At 45.9% G+C, this 18226-nt stretch overlaps 2 protein-coding genes across 3 annotated transcripts in view; one reads left to right on the top strand and one right to left on the bottom strand.

The window, feature by feature from the left end:
• Positions 1 to 2821: 2821 nt before the first annotated feature.
• CUNH9orf16 (chromosome unknown C9orf16 homolog) lies at positions 2822 to 3513 on the top strand. The gene has a single exon (XM_009286889.2). It carries the CDS (start codon positions 2843 to 2845, stop codon positions 3131 to 3133), a length of 291 nt encoding a protein of 96 aa, XP_009285164.1. The 5' UTR covers positions 2822 to 2842; the 3' UTR covers positions 3134 to 3513.
• Positions 3514 to 3739: 226 nt separating this feature from the next.
• The window catches only part of CIZ1 (CDKN1A interacting zinc finger protein 1), a 21014-nt gene continuing 6527 nt past the window's right edge, over positions 3740 to 18226 (bottom strand). Inside the window, exons 4-15 of one of the 2 annotated variants that reach the window (XM_009286890.2) lie at positions 17654 to 17789; positions 16688 to 16748; positions 13788 to 13867; positions 13338 to 13417; positions 12096 to 12278; positions 11613 to 11743; positions 11109 to 11193; positions 10384 to 10497; positions 9879 to 10058; positions 9152 to 9221; positions 7946 to 8067; positions 3740 to 5208 (exon numbers count right to left, since the gene is read on the bottom strand). In XM_009286890.2, coding sequence (XP_009285165.1) covers positions 4603 to 5208; positions 7946 to 8067; positions 9152 to 9221; positions 9879 to 10058; positions 10384 to 10497; positions 11109 to 11193; positions 11613 to 11743; positions 12096 to 12278; positions 13338 to 13417; positions 13788 to 13867; positions 16688 to 16748; positions 17654 to 17789 — 1848 coding nt within the window. In that variant the 3' untranslated portion in view covers positions 3740 to 4602. The remainder of the gene's footprint in view (positions 5209 to 7945; positions 8068 to 9151; positions 9222 to 9878; positions 10059 to 10383; positions 10498 to 11108; positions 11194 to 11612; positions 11744 to 12095; positions 12279 to 13337; positions 13418 to 13787; positions 13868 to 16687; positions 16749 to 17653; positions 17790 to 18226) is intronic. The other variant, XM_009286891.2, reaches the window with a different exon arrangement.

The following is an 18226-nucleotide window of genomic DNA, read 5'->3' as shown; positions in this document are numbered from 1 at the left end:
TCCCAGATGTTTTGCTGCTCCTGCTGGGAGCGGTGTCCGACGCTTTGAAACCAAGCGGGGCTGGGACGATTGCACCCAGCGATGAGGCACTGAGCTCCTGCGTGCTGCCTTGGGGGCGGGTTTTATTTTTCCTTTTCCTTGTGAAAAGATTATTGTGTGCTTTTGCCGGTGTACGGGGTGCGGGTGACCAAGGAGAAAGAGGATGTTCAGATTTTGAAACGGCAGGACAGATCATGTGGGCCGATCTGGGAGAAGTAGTCATGGGTGGAAAAAGTGAATTTAATGCAATTAGCTTGGCAAATTCCACTTTCGGTGGAATTCACTAGGTGTGACGTTCCCGATACTGTCCTGTCCAGTTCGAATAAGCCATTGGAGGAAATAAGACAACGGCAGAGGTGTAATGTGCATGTATGGATCATTCTTAGAATTGGAAGTCTTTCAAAGAGTAAGCACTTTGCTCCTCTTCCCTTGGAAGCGGTGAAGAGTTGGGCTATGCTGTTTCCCAAAACACCGTTCAGTTTCCAGATGTGACCCACGCAGGTGAATCTCGTAGTTGTGGCTGTGATCCACCTGCAGTGACAGGAGGATCATTTCTGCCCTGAAACGCCCCAAGAGCGTTCACTGCTTTGCATCATCACAGCAATTTGTGTTTCAAACTTTTTAAAGAGCTAAGAGACACATTGGATGTGATGGAGAAAGTCACTAAATCTGATCTACATCAAGTCTCTGTGTTAAGTTGTTCTGCTTGTAATTAGCTGGGGCTTTGTGTGCAGTAGCTGGTCATAACGGTCTGTAGCTCTTTCCTGGTCTCGTGGAGCTGAAGCCGTGGATCACTCACTTCCTTGATCTCAAATAGGAAACATTTTTGGCAACTGTCCTCTTAAGAATGCAGAGGAGTAAACACCACCATTGCCATACTCCTGGCCAACATTCTCATTACGGGATGTGGTTAAGCTTCCACAAAAATACACCAGAAGACAATCAAATAAAATGTTTTTACAGCTTATTTTAAAATTGTTAAATTTTTTTCACTTCCCAAAGCTGCACAACTTATATAGCCTGCACTTGAGCTCTAGGCACTGAGAACAATTAGGCTTCTGCTGTGATTACAGACTTCTTGCCAAGTTGATGAATAAAGTTACTTGTCAGAAGTAGTTACTGTCTCTGCTTGGGATCTGCTCACTGTTTAACCGGAACATGGTGCATCAAATGCTAGGTTGAAGCAAAGAGCTCTAAGTCATGGACATTCAGGGTTTGCAAAATACTGGTAACTGCCGCCTTTTTGGAAAGGTGGTGTCTGTGGGATTGATTTTTAAATACACGGACGTCAGCAGTGCTCTTGCTTATAATGCCACCTCTGCATATACCTGCGAGACCAAACTTTTATAAACAAGCTTAAATGCAACATACGCAGTTCTCCAAAGAATTAAAGGCTGCAACACTGCTGTGAATGGCTCCAAAGTAGTATAAGAAAAGGAGGACAACTCTTTTTAATAATGAAACTTCTCCTTAGCTATTAAGAATGCAAACGACTGCAATATTTAAATATTCACAGTTCTTTTAAAGCTGCCAGTAATGGCAGTGCCTGGGCCTGGCATGCTGGGGGCTCTGGGCAGTCGAAAGGGGCAAAGCTGGGCTTGTGAGGCTGGGGCATTTCAGCATGGCTTGACCCTCATCCATAGGACGAGGGTGCCCAGAGCACGTCCTCATCCTCCTCACTTTCTCTATATTCTCCGTTAGCTCAGAGCAGCGCTCCAGCCAGGCACTGTGTGTGTCACGCTTGGCTCCGATGCTCCCCCAGCTGCTCAGAGGAGCCTGGTGGAGAGGAGCCAGCCCCAGCCGGTGAGGTGTGGGCTTGTCCCACCCACGCAGGCATCTTTCCCTGTCCTGCAGCCCACGATCCTTGCAAATGTCAGCCCGCAGGTCACAGCTTGATGCCTGCCTCCCTGCACTCACTCAGCCCATGCGGCTTCAGAAAGGAACATGGGACTGGCTCTGCCTGGGGTCTCATGTAACCCCCCGGGGTTCCTGAGTAACTTGTCAACAGAGGTTTATCATGCCTGGTTTTTCAGTTTGTTTTTTTGTTATTCTTTAGGATTGTGTGAATATTGCTTGGAGTAGTCCAAAAGCAAGTGTTTCATCACAGTAGCACAGCTATCTTCATCTGATCAACAGTGCTAATACGCATCACTGTGAAATTTCATTGTACTGAGGCTAACGCTTCGGCACTTCAAACAAATGCTGTGAATAAACTGTACCTAGGGAACCAACTGTCAGGATCATCTCAAATGAGTTTAGTTTTAATGTGAAGTACCCAAAGCCTTAATGGCGCATGAAAATCCTGTGGCTGAACTTGGTGCCCCACACTTACCTCCCTTTGGAAATAACGGTGCCACTACCAGCAGCTTTGGGCTCATCCCTGCTCCTGCCACAGCAATGGCTGTGCTGTTTTGGCAGTCTGACCCCAGCCAGGCCCTTGTGAAGCACATCCCAGTCTGGGAGCCTTACACAAATAATTCACAGAATGTTGTAAACACTTCGGCACGCTGCCATAATGCCTGCACCATCACGAAAGATGATCCCCAAGGCAGCTAAAAAGGCTAACTTGTCCTCGGGGTTTATTTGGTACTGTTGCAATGCGGACCGTTGCGCGCTAGCGCTCAGCCTGTGGTCAGCTATTTATGTATGGCTGTCAGATATGCGCAGAACAGGTACCTTGCCTTAGATCTTGTTACCAGTCCTCCAGCTTCCTATTGGTCTCGTTTGATCGGTGAACACAACACACGCAGGATTCAGTTGCATTTTACTTCATGCACCCAGCGGCAGATAAGGCACAGCCAAAATGCTGTGGGCATGTTTTGCAAGAGCTCTCGCTGCCTTCACGGACTGCAGTGACAATATACTTACATTGTTCAGTCTCTCATGTCCCTTCCTTTTAGAATATGCAGCAATAAACTCCATGCTGGACCAGATCAACTCCTGCTTGGATCACCTGGAGGAGAAGAACGATTATCTACACGCCTGCTTGAAAGAACTGCTGGAGTCCAACCGCCAGACCCGCCTAGAGTTCCAGCAGCAGAGCGAGCAGCAGAACATGGAAGCTGATGTGCAGGGATCACAGCCTCCTGTCTAGTATGCTGGCCACAAACTCTCAGTTGGTATCACTAAGGGGACATTTACTGGTCACCGATTTAATGTAAAACTTGAGTAGAAGAGGTACCTCGTGCCTGTTACTTGTTCCTTCCTGTGGTTGTGTCCTGCCATTCACCTACATGTTCTGTTTTTCTTTAGCTGTGTGATAGGTGCAAAAGCACACAGATGGATGTAGGAGAGTTGGTTCTTTTCGCTCCCCAACATGAGCCTGGCACTGACACTTGGTTAAAGCTGGTTGTAGGAAACCTGATGCCATGCAGGTTGTTCGCAAGCAGGCCCTCTTCACAAAGAGAAAAAATGATCTCTGCTCTTTTGCGCTGCTAAATCCAAGCAAGAGTGTTATGGCTCTAGCCTCTTCCCTCAAAAAGCACAGTAGGCAGGGCTGTCCTGACTCTGGGCTTGCCCCTAAGTGTAACTCTAGTGACAGACTTTGAGAGGGGGGTCCTAGACCAGCTCCTGCCTTGAAACTACAGCTTCCCCATTATTCACATTAACTGTGATGTAAGAAATACTGGCAGATGGTCCCAGATCACTGGACTCTTCTGTCCCCTTCCAAGACAAGCTACCAGGGTGATGTTTTTGACTGTTATAATTGGAAGCTGCCTAACTCCTTAAGCTGCCATTAAGGACTCGGGCTTTAGAGAGAGGCAGAGCAGCCTGGTTAGCCCCCCCCACAGCATTAGCTATGCAGAGCAAAGAGACAGGGGCCTGCCTGCCGTGGGCTGTGAGCAGAGTCCTCCCGGTACATTACACACGAGCATTCTGGTCTGAAACTTTGTGATCTTGTCAGGACGGCCTGGGGCCAGCACTGTGAAGCAAGTCTTACTATTCTACTTCTGTAGAGTTAAAGGAGTTTTTTTGAAAGTTAAAGAAGTTATTTATAAGAAATCTGTTTTATTAAAATCAGTTTGAAACAAAATTTGTTCCTGAGAGTCTCCACTGTGAGAACAGACTGTATGAAGCCTTGTAGTGTCAACAAAGGACCAAGATGCACATTCTTGCCTAGCTTGGGACACAGTGCTTGTCCAAGAGTGTGCACCTTTGAAAGGAAACTGTTCTGAGGACCAGAACTGGGCACACTGTCTCCCAAGAGATAAACTTTTCCTCTGCCTAGAAAGGAAACAAGAGAGGAACTACAAAGAATTCTTAGTGAAAAATAAGTCTGCATCCATCTACTTCATTAACTTTGTGCCCTGTGGAAGTCACATTACCATCTTCTTTCAAGTTGAACAATCCAAGCCTCAGTCTTTCCACATAATTGCTGTATCCATCCCAACTGTACAAGTAATAACCAACACCATCCTGTATTAGACACGCTAAAGCCAGGCTTATTTTATTCTTAAAATAAAAACAGCAGTAAAGTTGAAGGTTTTTGCTCTATTAAAAGACTCAGAAAATAAACATTTCCAGCAAATATCATATGTAAAGGGCTCTCCCTTTAAGGCCACTCTATCTGGGTTTGCGCCTAGTAGAGCGTCTGCACCCAGCAGAGGTAAGACTGGCTGTCTCACCTTTGCCTAGGGAGGAAGGCTCTGCCGCTGCCTCCTGGCCTGTGTTTGCTGCCTCATTCTGTCCTAAACCCCCTCCATTCCCTGGATCCTGGCAGTCGTCTGTGCCTTCCCTTTGCCTGGCTGCACTGGCTTCCTCCTCCTTAGACACAGCGTGTCCCAACAACTCCCCTACAGCGCGGTTCTCTTCAGGGAGTGGGCAATCGGCACTAGTGGTAGTGGATTTGCTCTCTTCCTGTAGATTTTCTTCTTCTACAACCATGATTCCACATACATCATCAGTCACGCTGGCTAGGCTTTTGCCCTCTGCTACAGAGGCGGCCAGCTCACCCTTACCCTCTGGAGACCTCGAAGCTTGTTCTTGCAGGGCTGACAGCTCTGTACCCTCCTTGTCTATCCCATGATCATCATTCATCTTCTTGCTGATATCTGCTGTTGTAGCAGGAGGCTGTTTCAGATCATCCAGCAATTGGGAGCTGGAGCCCTGGGAATGCAAAGGAGCCTCGGGGTAGGCAGCTGTGGCACGATGCCTCGCTGCCTTGTATCTCTGCAAATACAAACAGACCAACGTGAGAGACAAGCCCAGCTCAGCTACTGTCACTGCAGCAAGTAGCAGCTGGTCCAGGAAAACCTGTACAAAAACAGTGGTGAGTGGCAGCTAGAATCTGCAGGGGCACGACTTGTCTCGGCAGCTCTCCTGGCCTGGCTGCTGGGGCTTTCAAGCAGAGAAGTGTCAGCTCCTGTGAGGAAAAGTGTCGATATTAAAAATTGAAGTCCCTCTCGCATTACTTGAGCGAGTGCATGGCAGACCTGTGGCTCCTGAGACAAAAATCATGTTTTGGCAACTGTTAATCTCAGTCAGACTCAGGACTTTGTAGATGTAACAGTGCAAGTGACAGCTCTTGCTTCAGCTACTGCCAAGACATAACTCTGGACATGTACCCTGGATACATGAAGCTATGCACTGCCCTCAGCTACAGAGATGTGATTTAATGTTTATCAGCTAAAGCAAGACTTAAGTTGAAAGCTTAAGATTTTTCACTCTGCTGATACGATCTGTGCAGCCAGTGAAACTGTGGACAGGAACACTAAGATATCAAGAATATCTTCTTGTTACAACTTACTGAGGTTCGCTACAGAATAAAGATAAGCATATCATCGATAAAATGACTCATTTGCACTAGCTATCATGATGAACCAGTAGAGGTCTGTAAAGAGATTAAAATGGCTACTAGCCATTTTCAAGACTGGATTTCAGAAAAACAGCAACTCTGTATAGCTATCTAACATGCAGTAGGAATCTGGTCTTCAAGAGCCAGACAGAGCATGAACTAAAGGAATAAAACAAAGCTCCCTCTTTTCCACAACAGTTCCCTCCACAATCAACTCACTTTCAGCTTTCTGCTAAAGGGTCCCTTGAACTGGCACTAGCATCAGACCTGACAATTTAAGGAAACTGTTTTGAGCGCACTGGCTTTCACCACTGCCTTAAGCAGTGCTACTGTAGTCTGCAATGTGAAATTATAGCACATTAAACAGGCAGCTTTACATTGTAATTCAGTTTATCATTGCAGGCTTGCTCTTTCCCTGTCCTCAAATAATGGGATCTGCGCAGTATCATAACACATTGGAACTAGATCAGTCGAGTCATAATGTTGTACCCAAACTAAACCAGGTGCAAGCATGCCAATTTGTTTTCAGGGTGATGCTGTGAACTGCCTCACCAGCAGACAATTCTCTGCTTTGAAACCCTCTGCTGAGCTACTCTCAGAGTACTCCAGAAACTGGCAATGATTTAACTCAGACTATGACAACCCCAAGGCACCTAGGCAGCCAAGAATAATAGTTATCTGCCTGCAGTTATTTAAGGTTGGACTCTTGTCATAAATAATCCCTCCAGGTCACTCTGGCATCCATTTGAAGAGCGTTTGATTTCAGCTCTAAGTGGGCCAAAAGGGAGGCATACGCACCGCTGCTGCAGTTTCTCTCTAAGCTGATCTAAAATAAGCCAGGAAAACTGCAAGGCTGATTCCTTCACTCCTGAAATGACTAGTTGCAGGAGTGGGAAAGGATGAGCAACCACGAAGGAACAGCTGCGTTCTTCTCCTGCTACTTGCCATTCCAAATCCACTGCTCTAAGTGCTGGCTTAGCACTGCTGGCTGCAGCACCCCACCCTTTCTGGAGGCAGTGATGGTTGACTAGGAATAGTTAACCTGTCTGAAGACTAGCACAAAAACACTAAGATTTTTTTTTTTTTTTAAACACTAACGAAAGCTGGATACATCTCCGGTAGGGAACCACAATGGCTTTTGCTGGAGCAGGTTTTGGGTGCAGGCAGAGGACAAAGTCAGTGTGGGAGCCTCCCTCCTTGCCAGGGTCAGGGAATACCGCTCTCCTGCACAGGCAGGGCGCAGGCAGTGGTCACGGGAAAGGGCAGAGACAGTGCAAGCCCTGCGTATCCACCACAAGGTACTAATCCAGGCCCCTCACCCCCTGGCAAGTCAACAAGGACAGAACGATGGAGGCAGATTCCAGGCCAGCCCAGTAGGAAAAGCTTCTAGATACGAAAGCAGCAAGGGGCAATATGGCTTCTTTAGGTCGAGCCAGTAAAGCAAAGGAACAGCATCAGTTGGCAGAGCTTTGTGCTAAGGAGTTTCTAGGAAAAGGTAGCAGACAGACAGACAGACTGACTTCCAGTTGCAGGCTGACCCTGGGGACCAAATGGACTCTCACCAGCTTGTAGCTTCCATCACATAAAAAGAGTCTGTAATGTTAAATTTCCAGATTTCTAAGGTGAATACCTGATTTTACCAGGCCCCTTCATGGATGAATCACACCCACAATTTTGGCTAAAGCAGCTGTTCCTGCAGTATCGCATGAAAAGATGCGTATGTACCAGCTTTCTTTAAAAGGAACAGCCTCCGTCTCTTGTTCTTTCCCCATCTTGACCCACCAGTAATCTGTCTAACAGAGAAGAGGCCTAAACTGAACAACACACTCCACAGGTTCAGCAAGCAGAGCAGACACTCTGAGGAAGATTTCCAGCCAGAAATGGGCAACAAGATGACAGCAGCAGTAGCTGGGAAGCAGGACTGGACTGGTTTTAGATCTACAGGGGTGATGGGAGACAAACACAGAGCACACCAGGAGAAAGCTATGGCACAATGGACACCAAGGATGATGGAAATGAACTGAAGACAAGACAGCTAACGTGGTGGATTCGCTGAAGAGACACGCACGAGGGTAACAAATGCCAGGCCATGCAATCGCCAAAGGGTCTAACCTGAAAGTTCTCAAAATGCATCAGGGACTTGCAGTGTGCGAGCCGGGCAGCAGAGTCGCTATGGTAGAATTTGTGACACAGCCTGCAGAGGTAACCTGCGACGGGGACCAGAAAATCCAGGCCTGCGAAACGGGAGGGGAAGGGAAATCACAGATCACATTGAATGGAACTCAAATAATGAAAGCATGTTAAAAAGGAAGGGGAGGGGAGGGAGAAAAAGAAAAGTGGAAAGCTTTGCTTCTGTTAATCAGGGATTTGCAAGATGACTTGCTGAATATCTCATCTTACCATGGAATGGCTGTGTGGTTGATATTCAGAGAGAAATCTGGCTGCCAGAGCAAAGAAACTACACAGAGCATTAAGGGGAAAAAAAGGAAAAAAGAATACAATGGAAAACTACAGAGAACATGTGATCTAATGTAATGGGATCAAACCAAGCAGAAGACAGCAGGCGCGCAAGAGGAACACGCAGAGAACATTCACAGCATGAATCATTATTCCATCTGCCACACGATAGTGGAAGGTTACAGTGATATGGAAGATTGGTGTAAACAGAGCTCTCCTTGGGCACAAAACAGCCTCTGCAGAGCTGCCCTCCTCACAACACGAGTGGCCATTAGAGGTTTGAAGACAGAATCGCTTACAGGGTGGGGACCAGAGACAGCCATCTGGAGGCAATGCTGCCCACCAGTCCAGCAACATGACTGAATAACCACTAGGTAGAGCGTGGGGGTTCTGAAGCAGAGGAAACATGCACAGTTTGGGCTCTGGCAGAGAGCTCGATACTGTCAGTACTGCTCAGTATCTCTATACAAGCTGCATTTCTGTTGGAAAGCATTCTAATCAATATGCTTTCAGGCTCCATCTTTCAAGAGCATCCCTCATTTGCTACCTACTTTCTTCAGTACTCCTGCCCTACTCTTTCCATTTCCTACCTTAGTAAGGTATCTGGCTCTTGTCCTTTCTTCTTCAAAGCAAAAGGCAGCTGACAAACATCAATCACATCCGTATATTTTATCACACAGTAATAAAGCAACATTTGGCCCTTTCTCCAGGCAGCCGTGACCTGCACCAGTCCAATGCAGATGCTGGAGCACTATGGCCCAAGAAGTCATTACAGCAGTAGGTAGAGACCATCCTCTCTTACAGATACAGCATGTGGCCAGAGAAGGCTCTGTGGGCCTTTGCTTAACTGTGCTTGCTTACCATAGGCTGTGTCTGGACAATACTTCTCGCTGCCTTCGTAATCTTCCAAAGACACTTCCTTCAGCCCAGTCTGGAAACCAAAAGAACATTAGTGCCTACTGTATCTATGCCAATTCCCTTCCTGGGCTCTTATATTTTTCTGGTAAGCTTGGGAGCAGAACAGAGGATTCACATACCAGAAAGAGCTGCACAGCATCTGGTTAGGGTCAGATACAAAACCCAATGTCAGGAGGCCACTTCATTGCAAGGGTTAAAAATGCCCCTTGCACTCCAAGCCTGAAGTAGCTTAGCCATGTACCTCCTTCTTGGTAACTGTTCTCTACTGGGAAAATGATATTTATCAAGATAAACCTCCACACATATACTTGCTATGAGACCAACCTGCTGCTGGGTTATTCAAAGAGACTATGTCAATGTCCGTCAGAAATTCTTTCCCTTGAATAAATGTTGCTTATGCTCCTCAACAACAAGGTAATGTTTGAAGGCACCAGTAGGAGCTGTACAGCACAGCAGAAACACCCTCCTGTGTCCCACACATAGTGCCTGATTCTCTTATGCATTGTCCTGTGCTCTAGAAGAACCCCAGAGCCCTCAACCCTCCTGCTGTAGGGTGCAAGGTTGACTGGACTCCTGAAACCCTGAGCTCAACCACCCAAGACCAACTAAATCACAGGAGCCCACAGCAGATTCTCAGATAGATCATTCCTTCTCCTTTTGCAAGGCATACCTGCTTGGCAGCAGAATCCTCATTCTCCATCAGCACTACATCAAGGTCTTCCTCCTCACCAGTTCCCCCTTCCTCCTCCTCCTCCTCCTCCTCATCATCTTCAAAACAGCCAACAGCATCCACTGTGATCAACTCCTCCGAATCTTCTGGGCTGCCCAACTCCTTCTCTCCTAGCCTCACCTGTCACGTACAGAAAAGAAAGATCAGATGAACTTTGCACTCTCTATTTAACCAAGGAAGACCCCAGACTCTGAACAGGCTGCATTTGATGAGTAGAAGGGACTGCCAGAGAGGCACAAAGCTGTCGTGCTTCTAGACACATCTAACTCCTTGTCCCTTTTTCACTCAATTTCTTACAGCTCTAACAATCGAAGTCCAGCCAAAGATGAAAATTAAAACAGGGTTAGAAGAGCTGCACGTCTTCCTTTCATCCCTGCAATAGTCAGGGAAGCAGAAAGTTAACCTGCTCCACAGCGTAGCTGCCTCCAGTCCTGCACAGTATTACCTCTTTGGCTTTCTGTTTGTGCTCAGGGGACTTCATATGCTCCACAAACTTGCGAGGCGTCTTGAAGTGGCGGCTGCAGACAGTGCAGAAAGGACGAAGCGAGCGTTTGGCCAACTAAGGAAAGAGGGATGATCCAGTTAAGTCACAAGAGGCACCACTTTGGAGAAATGCAGATAAATCTTGAGTGAAACAAAGTCACAGCCCTGCATCTAAAACAGGGAGATCACAAAAAGAGAGTCGTCTTTTCAGCAGAAAGGACTCCCTAGCTCTTATCTGCCAAAAAGATGGAAAACATGCAGAGCAAAACAAATGTGGTTTATAAAAGGTGTTCTGGCACTTCTCCCTTAGAAACCAATAAATATAACGACCTGCCTAAATTTTAGCTTGAAAATTTACAGGCTGCCCACCAATTCCTCCATTCAATTGATTAGGTGAGTTTGATAGGCCATATTTATTGAGAAAAGTCAAGAATTATAAACTAGAGGTGCTTCAGGCCATACTGACACAGCGTGACAACTGGAAGCTCCAACAATGCCAGTGTTCAGAGACAGAGGTAGCATGGCAGTGCCCTTAGACAGTGAGGATGTTACTGGCAGAACTTTCTGTGCATCTCTCCACTCCAGTCACTTTTCTTTTGCTGCTTGGGGAGCAGGAGATGCTAGAAACTTCCACTCGATCCCCACAAAAGGTCAGTGCAAAGGTGAAGTCCATGCTATGGTTGTTACCTTGTGTTCTTGGGTCCTGCGATGTTTGATTAGATCCCCTGTGAAGTGTATCTGACAAGTGTTACACCATCGCTGCTGGGTCTCTCTGAAGTGACAATGGATATATCTGTAAGTCACACCTTTTTACATTCTCCACGGAACACTGCAGTTTGCAATCTGTTCTCGGCATTGTTTTGCCCAGCGTTCCTATCTTTACAGGTTCGGATTTATCTTCTCCCCTTCCCAGCCATTTATATAGGTTGCTTTAGCTCATGCTGACAGAAAAGCACCAGTTAAAACAAGTGTCCAACCTGATCTACTGTATTAAAAACTACACAGCAGGTCTAAGTCAACACTGGTATCCTTCAGCAGGAAGAAAGTTGCCTGAAGGAGATTAAGGCCCCTGAAACCAGAGGGATTTTGTACCTTACCTAGAACACAGGGGCACCCTGGTGCAGTGAGGAATTTTAGAACCCACGTAGGTCCACATTCAGATTGTGTTTTCCAGCGCAGACCAACACTTACCCATCTTTCTCTGCCAGCACCTTCTGCTCCTTCACCATGGGCAGTAGCGAAACAAAACAAACATTGCTCATGTGCTGAATCTCCCCAAGTCGCTGCTGGTGCTGAATTCCAGCCATGTGGGATTGGAAATTCTGAGAGAGAGGTTAGGAGGAAAATCCATTTAAATGTATTCAAAATACAGAAAATAATAGGTATGAGCTATGCTTTCCATTCCCTTGACTGCTGTTTAACAATGAAATGGTATAAAAGCTTAAGAGCATGGCTGCCTGTGGATCCACCCACATTCGCTCTCTAGCAGGTTGCTTGCCAGCTCCTCAGGAGAGGTTTATTTTATCTGCATGCTTGTCATCATTTTTTATGTTCCTTATTCCTGAAGCATGAGCCCTTGCTAACAAGTCTCCTGCTGCACCTCCCCATGGCAGCTGGCCATCTAATTCACTTCTCTTGACCACCCCTATCCCAGTCAGACCTGTGGATTTTTACCTGCTGACTGCAGCAGTTGGTCTTGCAGATATAACAGTAGAATTTAAGGACCGATTCAGGGCTGGGATCAGCTGTGCCCACCTCGCAGGTCCAGTGCCCTGGTTTCAGAGCTGTTGTACTTATAGCTCTGCTCTCACTGCTCTGCTGGATAGTCACTTTCAGTGAACCTCCAGAGCTCAACACCTGCCAAAAGAAGGAGTCAAGATTAAGTCAAATCTCTCAGTAGAAGACATGAAAAATTACACCTGCTTTTTGTATGCGACCTAAGCTCTCTACCCCTTAAGAAAATGCATTTAAGCTTGAATCCACCGGAGGCTGATCAGAAAGACTCTCGTACACACTCCTTCTCCCAACGCTGCTAAATCAGCGATCCCTGTGTCATAGTACCAGGCCTATTAGTACAGATGGTTGTTTCTACCGCCTCTGTAGACACTGTATGATCCAGTCTCTGGAGACTGGAGCAACAAATAATGCGTTGGTAAGGGACACAATCTGCTCACGTTTCTCGACTGCAGAACTAAAGGCAACTCAGCACCACACCTGATGGAGTAAGGAATTCAAACAAGGGCAGGATGATACACTTGATCACATCAACAAATGTCTCCAATTACGGAAGACTATCAAGTCTGATTCACACCATGGGTTAAATCTTTGTCTGCTTACAGATTTACACAGCGTAAGATCCTGGTTTAACATCTAGCATGTGGGCAAGGTATTTCATGCAAATGACTCTCAAGTTGCTGGCTTCACCTGTGTCTCATTTTTCTAAGCTGCCTTTCAAAAGCACAGACTCCCACTATCTGCTCATACCTGCTGTGACAGCAAGTGCCGCAGCAGCTGCATCTTTACTACCATAACCTGAATTTTTTTTCCATCTGCTCTTCAGCAACATAAAGGATGTATTTAGCTATGGCCATCAATGCATGTATTTTTCAGTGGCTCTTTCAATTCAACTTTCCATCTTTCCAGATGAATACTGAAATCTTAACGAACCCCAGCATCCACAAACAGCCAGCAGTAGGTAAGGTACAGGCTAGCAGAGGTACAAAAGCAGCAAGTCAGAGCAGACTGCACACTAATTGCAGACATATTATGCCTTATTGCCAGGGACAACAGCTTACAGCAGGAGACAGAGCTCCAGACGTGGGTGCCATCTGGTTCCCAGTGGCAACGGGCTTCTCTGGGATGGAGGGGGAGGTTGTATGTTCTGCACCACCCCTGCATGGAGTGGTGTCTACTCACCTCAGGAGCCTTTGGTTCCTCAGAGAATTTCCTCTCTTTAGAGAGATCTTCAGCTGTGTACTCCTTTGCATTGTCTGTACCTAGGAAGAGAGAGTCCTTTTAGCTGCCTTAAATCAAAATAGCAATGACAGAAAAAACAAAGCAGCAGGTGAATGAAGACAGGGAGCTTTCCTCACAGTACTGTTGGCCATGAGCCCAGTTCACAAACCTTTCTCCAAAGAAATCCTTATTAAAGAGGGAAACTTCCCATCATTTGCATTTGGTAGGCAACAGGTTTTAGGGGACTATGTTTGGATTTGGTTCCTAGATTTTCTCCTCCTTTCACCGTCCTGTATGACTGGAGGAAGGACATTTCTGACAAGACCCACGGGCTCTACAGATGCTAATCTACAGGTGCAGTTCCAGCAAGGAGTGCCCTAGAAGTGCAAATCACGGTGCCCAGCAACTCACCATCAGCTTGGACATGGCTGCTTGACTCTCCTGCTTCCTTGCTGTCCATGGCATCCTCTAATGCAGACTCCTCGGTCACACTTCAAGGATATCAAGAAAATAACCTTATTTGCCATGTTACAGACGAAGAGATTCAGAAGACACACCAAGGCACAGGCTGGGGTCTAAGCTACCACACTCTCCACTAAACCTCCGAATCAATAGGCTACTGGAAGTGGTGTTTCAGGCAAGGATTCAGCAGAAATAAATAAAAACAATGAAGAGCAGGCATTCTAGAACAGATTCAGAAACAGCAGCCAAATAATCTGGACAAGAAGGTTACAACTGATTTTTTGGATCACTGCCCTCTCCTGCAAAAGCCCTGCGGGGAAGTAAGTTCACACAGGAAATATTCTTAATAAGAGCTCTGAGAGCTCACTCCTGTCTTGATTGATGACCTGCAGGGAAACTGCAATACCCGGACAGTACTCCAGGCTGCTCTGTGCATGAGGGAACAGACAGACACCTGTCAGAACTGAACGGGTTTAATCATAACTGCCTACTCTTCATATCAGTCGTGTTTCATTCCGAAGTCCCTACAGTTCTGCTTGTGGGAGAAGTGGAGCTGTACAAGACACAGATCAAAAGGACTTTGCTTTATTTGGTACTGCTGATCTGCTAAGGGGAAAAAAGATCCTGAGGGGACTGCTGAGAATGAACAGTTGACTTCCAGAGGGCACAAAGTGTACTTTACAATGTCTTTCTCCACCCCCAATTTTTCCATCAGGGCTAACATTTTTCACCATGGCTTGAATGTCTTCTCTCTCAGGCCAGCTCGATATCCCACCCTGGTGTCCTTCTGCCAACAGGGAGCAGCACGTTCTGCACAAGCAAGAGCGCAGACTGCAGGTACTGCATCCAGTGATCCAAACACATGCACCGCATAATTTATCAGATTGATAAGTGATAATGTAACTGGGTTACATGGCTATAAATATGCAGCAGGGTTGGGCAGTGCAAACACGAAGAAAACAAGAGTGGCTGGCATGAACATTATTTGTCAAGTGTTGCCAGCAGGCTCAACACTATACCACACACAGATGGTGACAGCACTCCAGGGCAAGGGTTTGCAGTCTAAACTGCAAATCTAAGGAGCAATCTAAGGGAGCAAAAGCCATCACAAGCATGATCTAAGGAGGAAATGGTATTATATGGATACTTGTCAGGCCATGCTAGAAGAAGTGGGTGTTCAAGGAGGATTTGAAGATGATGAGTGCTTTCTGCACTGGAATGAGGATGTTGTTCCAAGCATACAGATGGTACATAGGAGAAAAGGCAGAAGTGGGAAAAACCTGAAATGAAGAAGGAGGCTGGTATTCCTGACCGAAGGGAAATGGAACAATGAAGCATGAAACAATAGTTTGTGACATGGATGGGGGGAATGCCCTTCTCATCTGTAAAGGGCAATATAAGAACAGTAAACTACTTTTTTTTCCAGAGATACATCATCTCTTCATTGGAAGTAAACAGAAACACTTCCAAAAAAAGCTAAGGAATGATCTATTCTAAGTAAATACCAGCCATAATATATGCATCAAATCTGGCAGTCCCCAACTACTGCTTAGGAAAGGATTTTCCTGATAGCAGGCTTGCTGCAATGAGATCTGTCATTCCTCAGACTTGATTCTTTTTTCAGTGTATGTAACAGGACTTTGATTAACACCCTACTAAATATTAATGTAATTAAAATTAAATTAGCTTTGGCAAACAGATTAACAAAGCATACACTCAAATGCATTTGACTTAGCTTTAATTGAATTTATTCGCTTTCTTGCTAATCAGAGTCCATAATTCACGATGGTCCCTGCTCACATAATATTTATCACTCTTTAATGTTTTATATGATCAAGGTAATATCTGAACATCAAAGTAATCCTGGAATATTCTCCCTAAAGCTAGCCATTAATCTCTAATCTACAGATGGAGAACAGAGAGGTGAAGAAACTTGTCCGAAACCACACGGTGAATTGCTAACAGAGAAGATAAGAGGACCCAGGAGTCCTGACTCATCGTCATTACCATACTGGAGAATTCTCAAATCAATGCCTCCAGAAATCTGTATTCACTCCCTCCTCTTCTCCCTCTGCACCAGCTAACAGCAACAGTTCTGGGAGAGGTACGGCACCGTACAGATGGCACCAGGAGCTCTGTGATGTGCCTTCCCACTAGATGGCAATACAGCCTTGTCTGTTCCTTCCTGCACCCAGGGAGGCAGGGAGTGCCAAGATGGGCCTGCCATGGCCAGCATGCCTGCGCGCTGCGCATCCCTTGTGGATAATAGGATTGCCTTTGTCTATTTTTACCCAACAGACAGGGGTACTGGCGAGACAATCTTTGCAGAAGGGATACAGAACTCAACATTCACGATACGGGCTTGGATACTAGGGATTATTGATTCCCTTCCCTTTCTCATTCCTCAAAATAAACTATTCTCTCCTACACCTACTGTAACCTAACATATTCCAAGGCTTTTCCTCTCCACTGATATGTGGCTGCTCACTTCCCTTTTTGACATTTAGGGAAGAAAATTAGAGAAATAGATCAGAATAGAAAAGAACGTCTCTGCTTCTTACAAGAATCCTGGCAGGAGAACACATGAGCAAACTCCACTTCGTTGCACGTTTACATAAGCTGCATCTCTTATTTTTCATTCCCATAGTTGGATCACCCATAGCAGAGACCCTACAACACCCTGGATCTCAGCAAGTATCATGAGATTTTCTGAATTGTCCACGAGCATCTGAAATGCCTCCTACATGCTAGACATCAGGCCAGTACAGTACAGCCCTGATTATTAGAAAATAAAATTAGACAGTAATTCTAAACCCAGTAACTATTTCAATACCCCATTCAATAAATACCTCTTCAGTCTTTTTGCTGCAGGCTCAGTGTTCAACACAGATTCTGTTGGAGTTCTTGGCTCTGCAGGAACACAGAAGGAGATCTCCTTAGCAAAGCAGACCATGCCACCTTGAGCATGTTCTCTAATTGAATGGCCAATGCCAATAAAACTCTGTTAGAGCAAACAATACTATACACTCGCTTATTCCGAATTTGAGAATTGTAGTGACACGGTTAGATAATGATCTAAGAGATTTGTGTTTTATTGCACATATCACTGTAAGAGGTGTCGTGCAGAAAGAAATCTATGTTTATGTCTACTAAGTGGGTCTTAGTCCTATACCTAGGTGACAAGAGCCCAGGTCATAGGAACATTCATAAAAGCCAAGATGGCATATCTACCTAACAGCAACCATTTAATCAATTAATTTTCCCCACTGCATGTACACTGGTCACAACCTCATTTTATGCCTGTATTTTTAGATTAGGCACTCTTCAGTCAGAAATAACATTCCCACATCTGTATTGTATCGGACACTGCAAGAGATTCAGTGCCAGCAGTTTCTGTTCTGACAACTGGAGTACAAGTACTTTTTCAACTCATCTTTTCCTTAGCATGTTGATTGCAACTGGTTCTGCTGCATGAGATGTTGAGTTCAGCATGGGTAAGGCAATGTGAAAGCTTTAATTTCAAAACAGTTTTCTTTTTTCCCCCCCTATCTTAAATGGGGCTCACTGTCAAAGTGACTTCTGAGAGGCTTCCATGCAAGAGATATGGAGCTAGCTTATATAAAACTAAAAACATCCAGGTAAAAAGGATATATGAAGCACATAGCAGAGGGCTGTCACAGGCAGTTTAAGTATTTACAATTGGAGAGAAATGTAGCTGATTAAGACTAAAGCCATCTCCAGTCTTTGCTGCAGGAACAGCCAAGAGAAGTTTATCATGTCTAGAAGCATTTGTTTCACTACAGGCTTCCCCTTACCTGTGGATGGCAAGGAGTTGTTCTGCTCTGACCCTGCTTGTACTCCCTCTGGGATTTCCATTTTCTCATCACCTTGTGTCTGAGATGAAGAACCAGGATCTAGTTCCCTCTTCCTGTCAGGCACCCTCTGGAAGTCCTGCAATGGGCAGAAAGTCACTGCCAGCTCTCGGTCCTTTCTCAAACCCAACACACTGCCCAAAGCACCAGAGTTTTACTGTGGGGCAGGAACAGGAATTCCAGCACAGAGTAATGGGGGGTGTCCTGGTTTTGGCTGGGACAGAGTTAATTTTCTTCCTAGTAGCTGGTACAGTGCTGCGTTTTGGATTTAGGATGAGAATAATGTGATAACACACTGATGTTTTAGTTGTTGCTAAGTAGTGCTTACACTAATCAAGGACTTTTCAGCTTCTCCTGCCCTGCCAGCGAGAAGCTGGGAGGGGGCACAGCCAGGACAGCTGACCCAAACTGGCCGAAGGGATATTCCATACCATACAACATCATGCTCAGTAGATAAACTGGGGGAAAGCTGGCCAGGGGGGCCGCTGCTTGGGGACTGGCTGGGCATCGGTCGGC

This window comes from Aptenodytes forsteri, unplaced genomic scaffold (assembly GCF_000699145.1).
Source record: "Aptenodytes forsteri isolate BGI_AS27 unplaced genomic scaffold, ASM69914v1 Scaffold136, whole genome shotgun sequence".
Lineage (NCBI taxonomy): Eukaryota > Metazoa > Chordata > Aves > Sphenisciformes > Spheniscidae > Aptenodytes > Aptenodytes forsteri.
The sequence above is the reverse complement of the archived record's forward strand: the minus strand, read 5'-3'. Positions and strand labels throughout refer to the sequence as shown.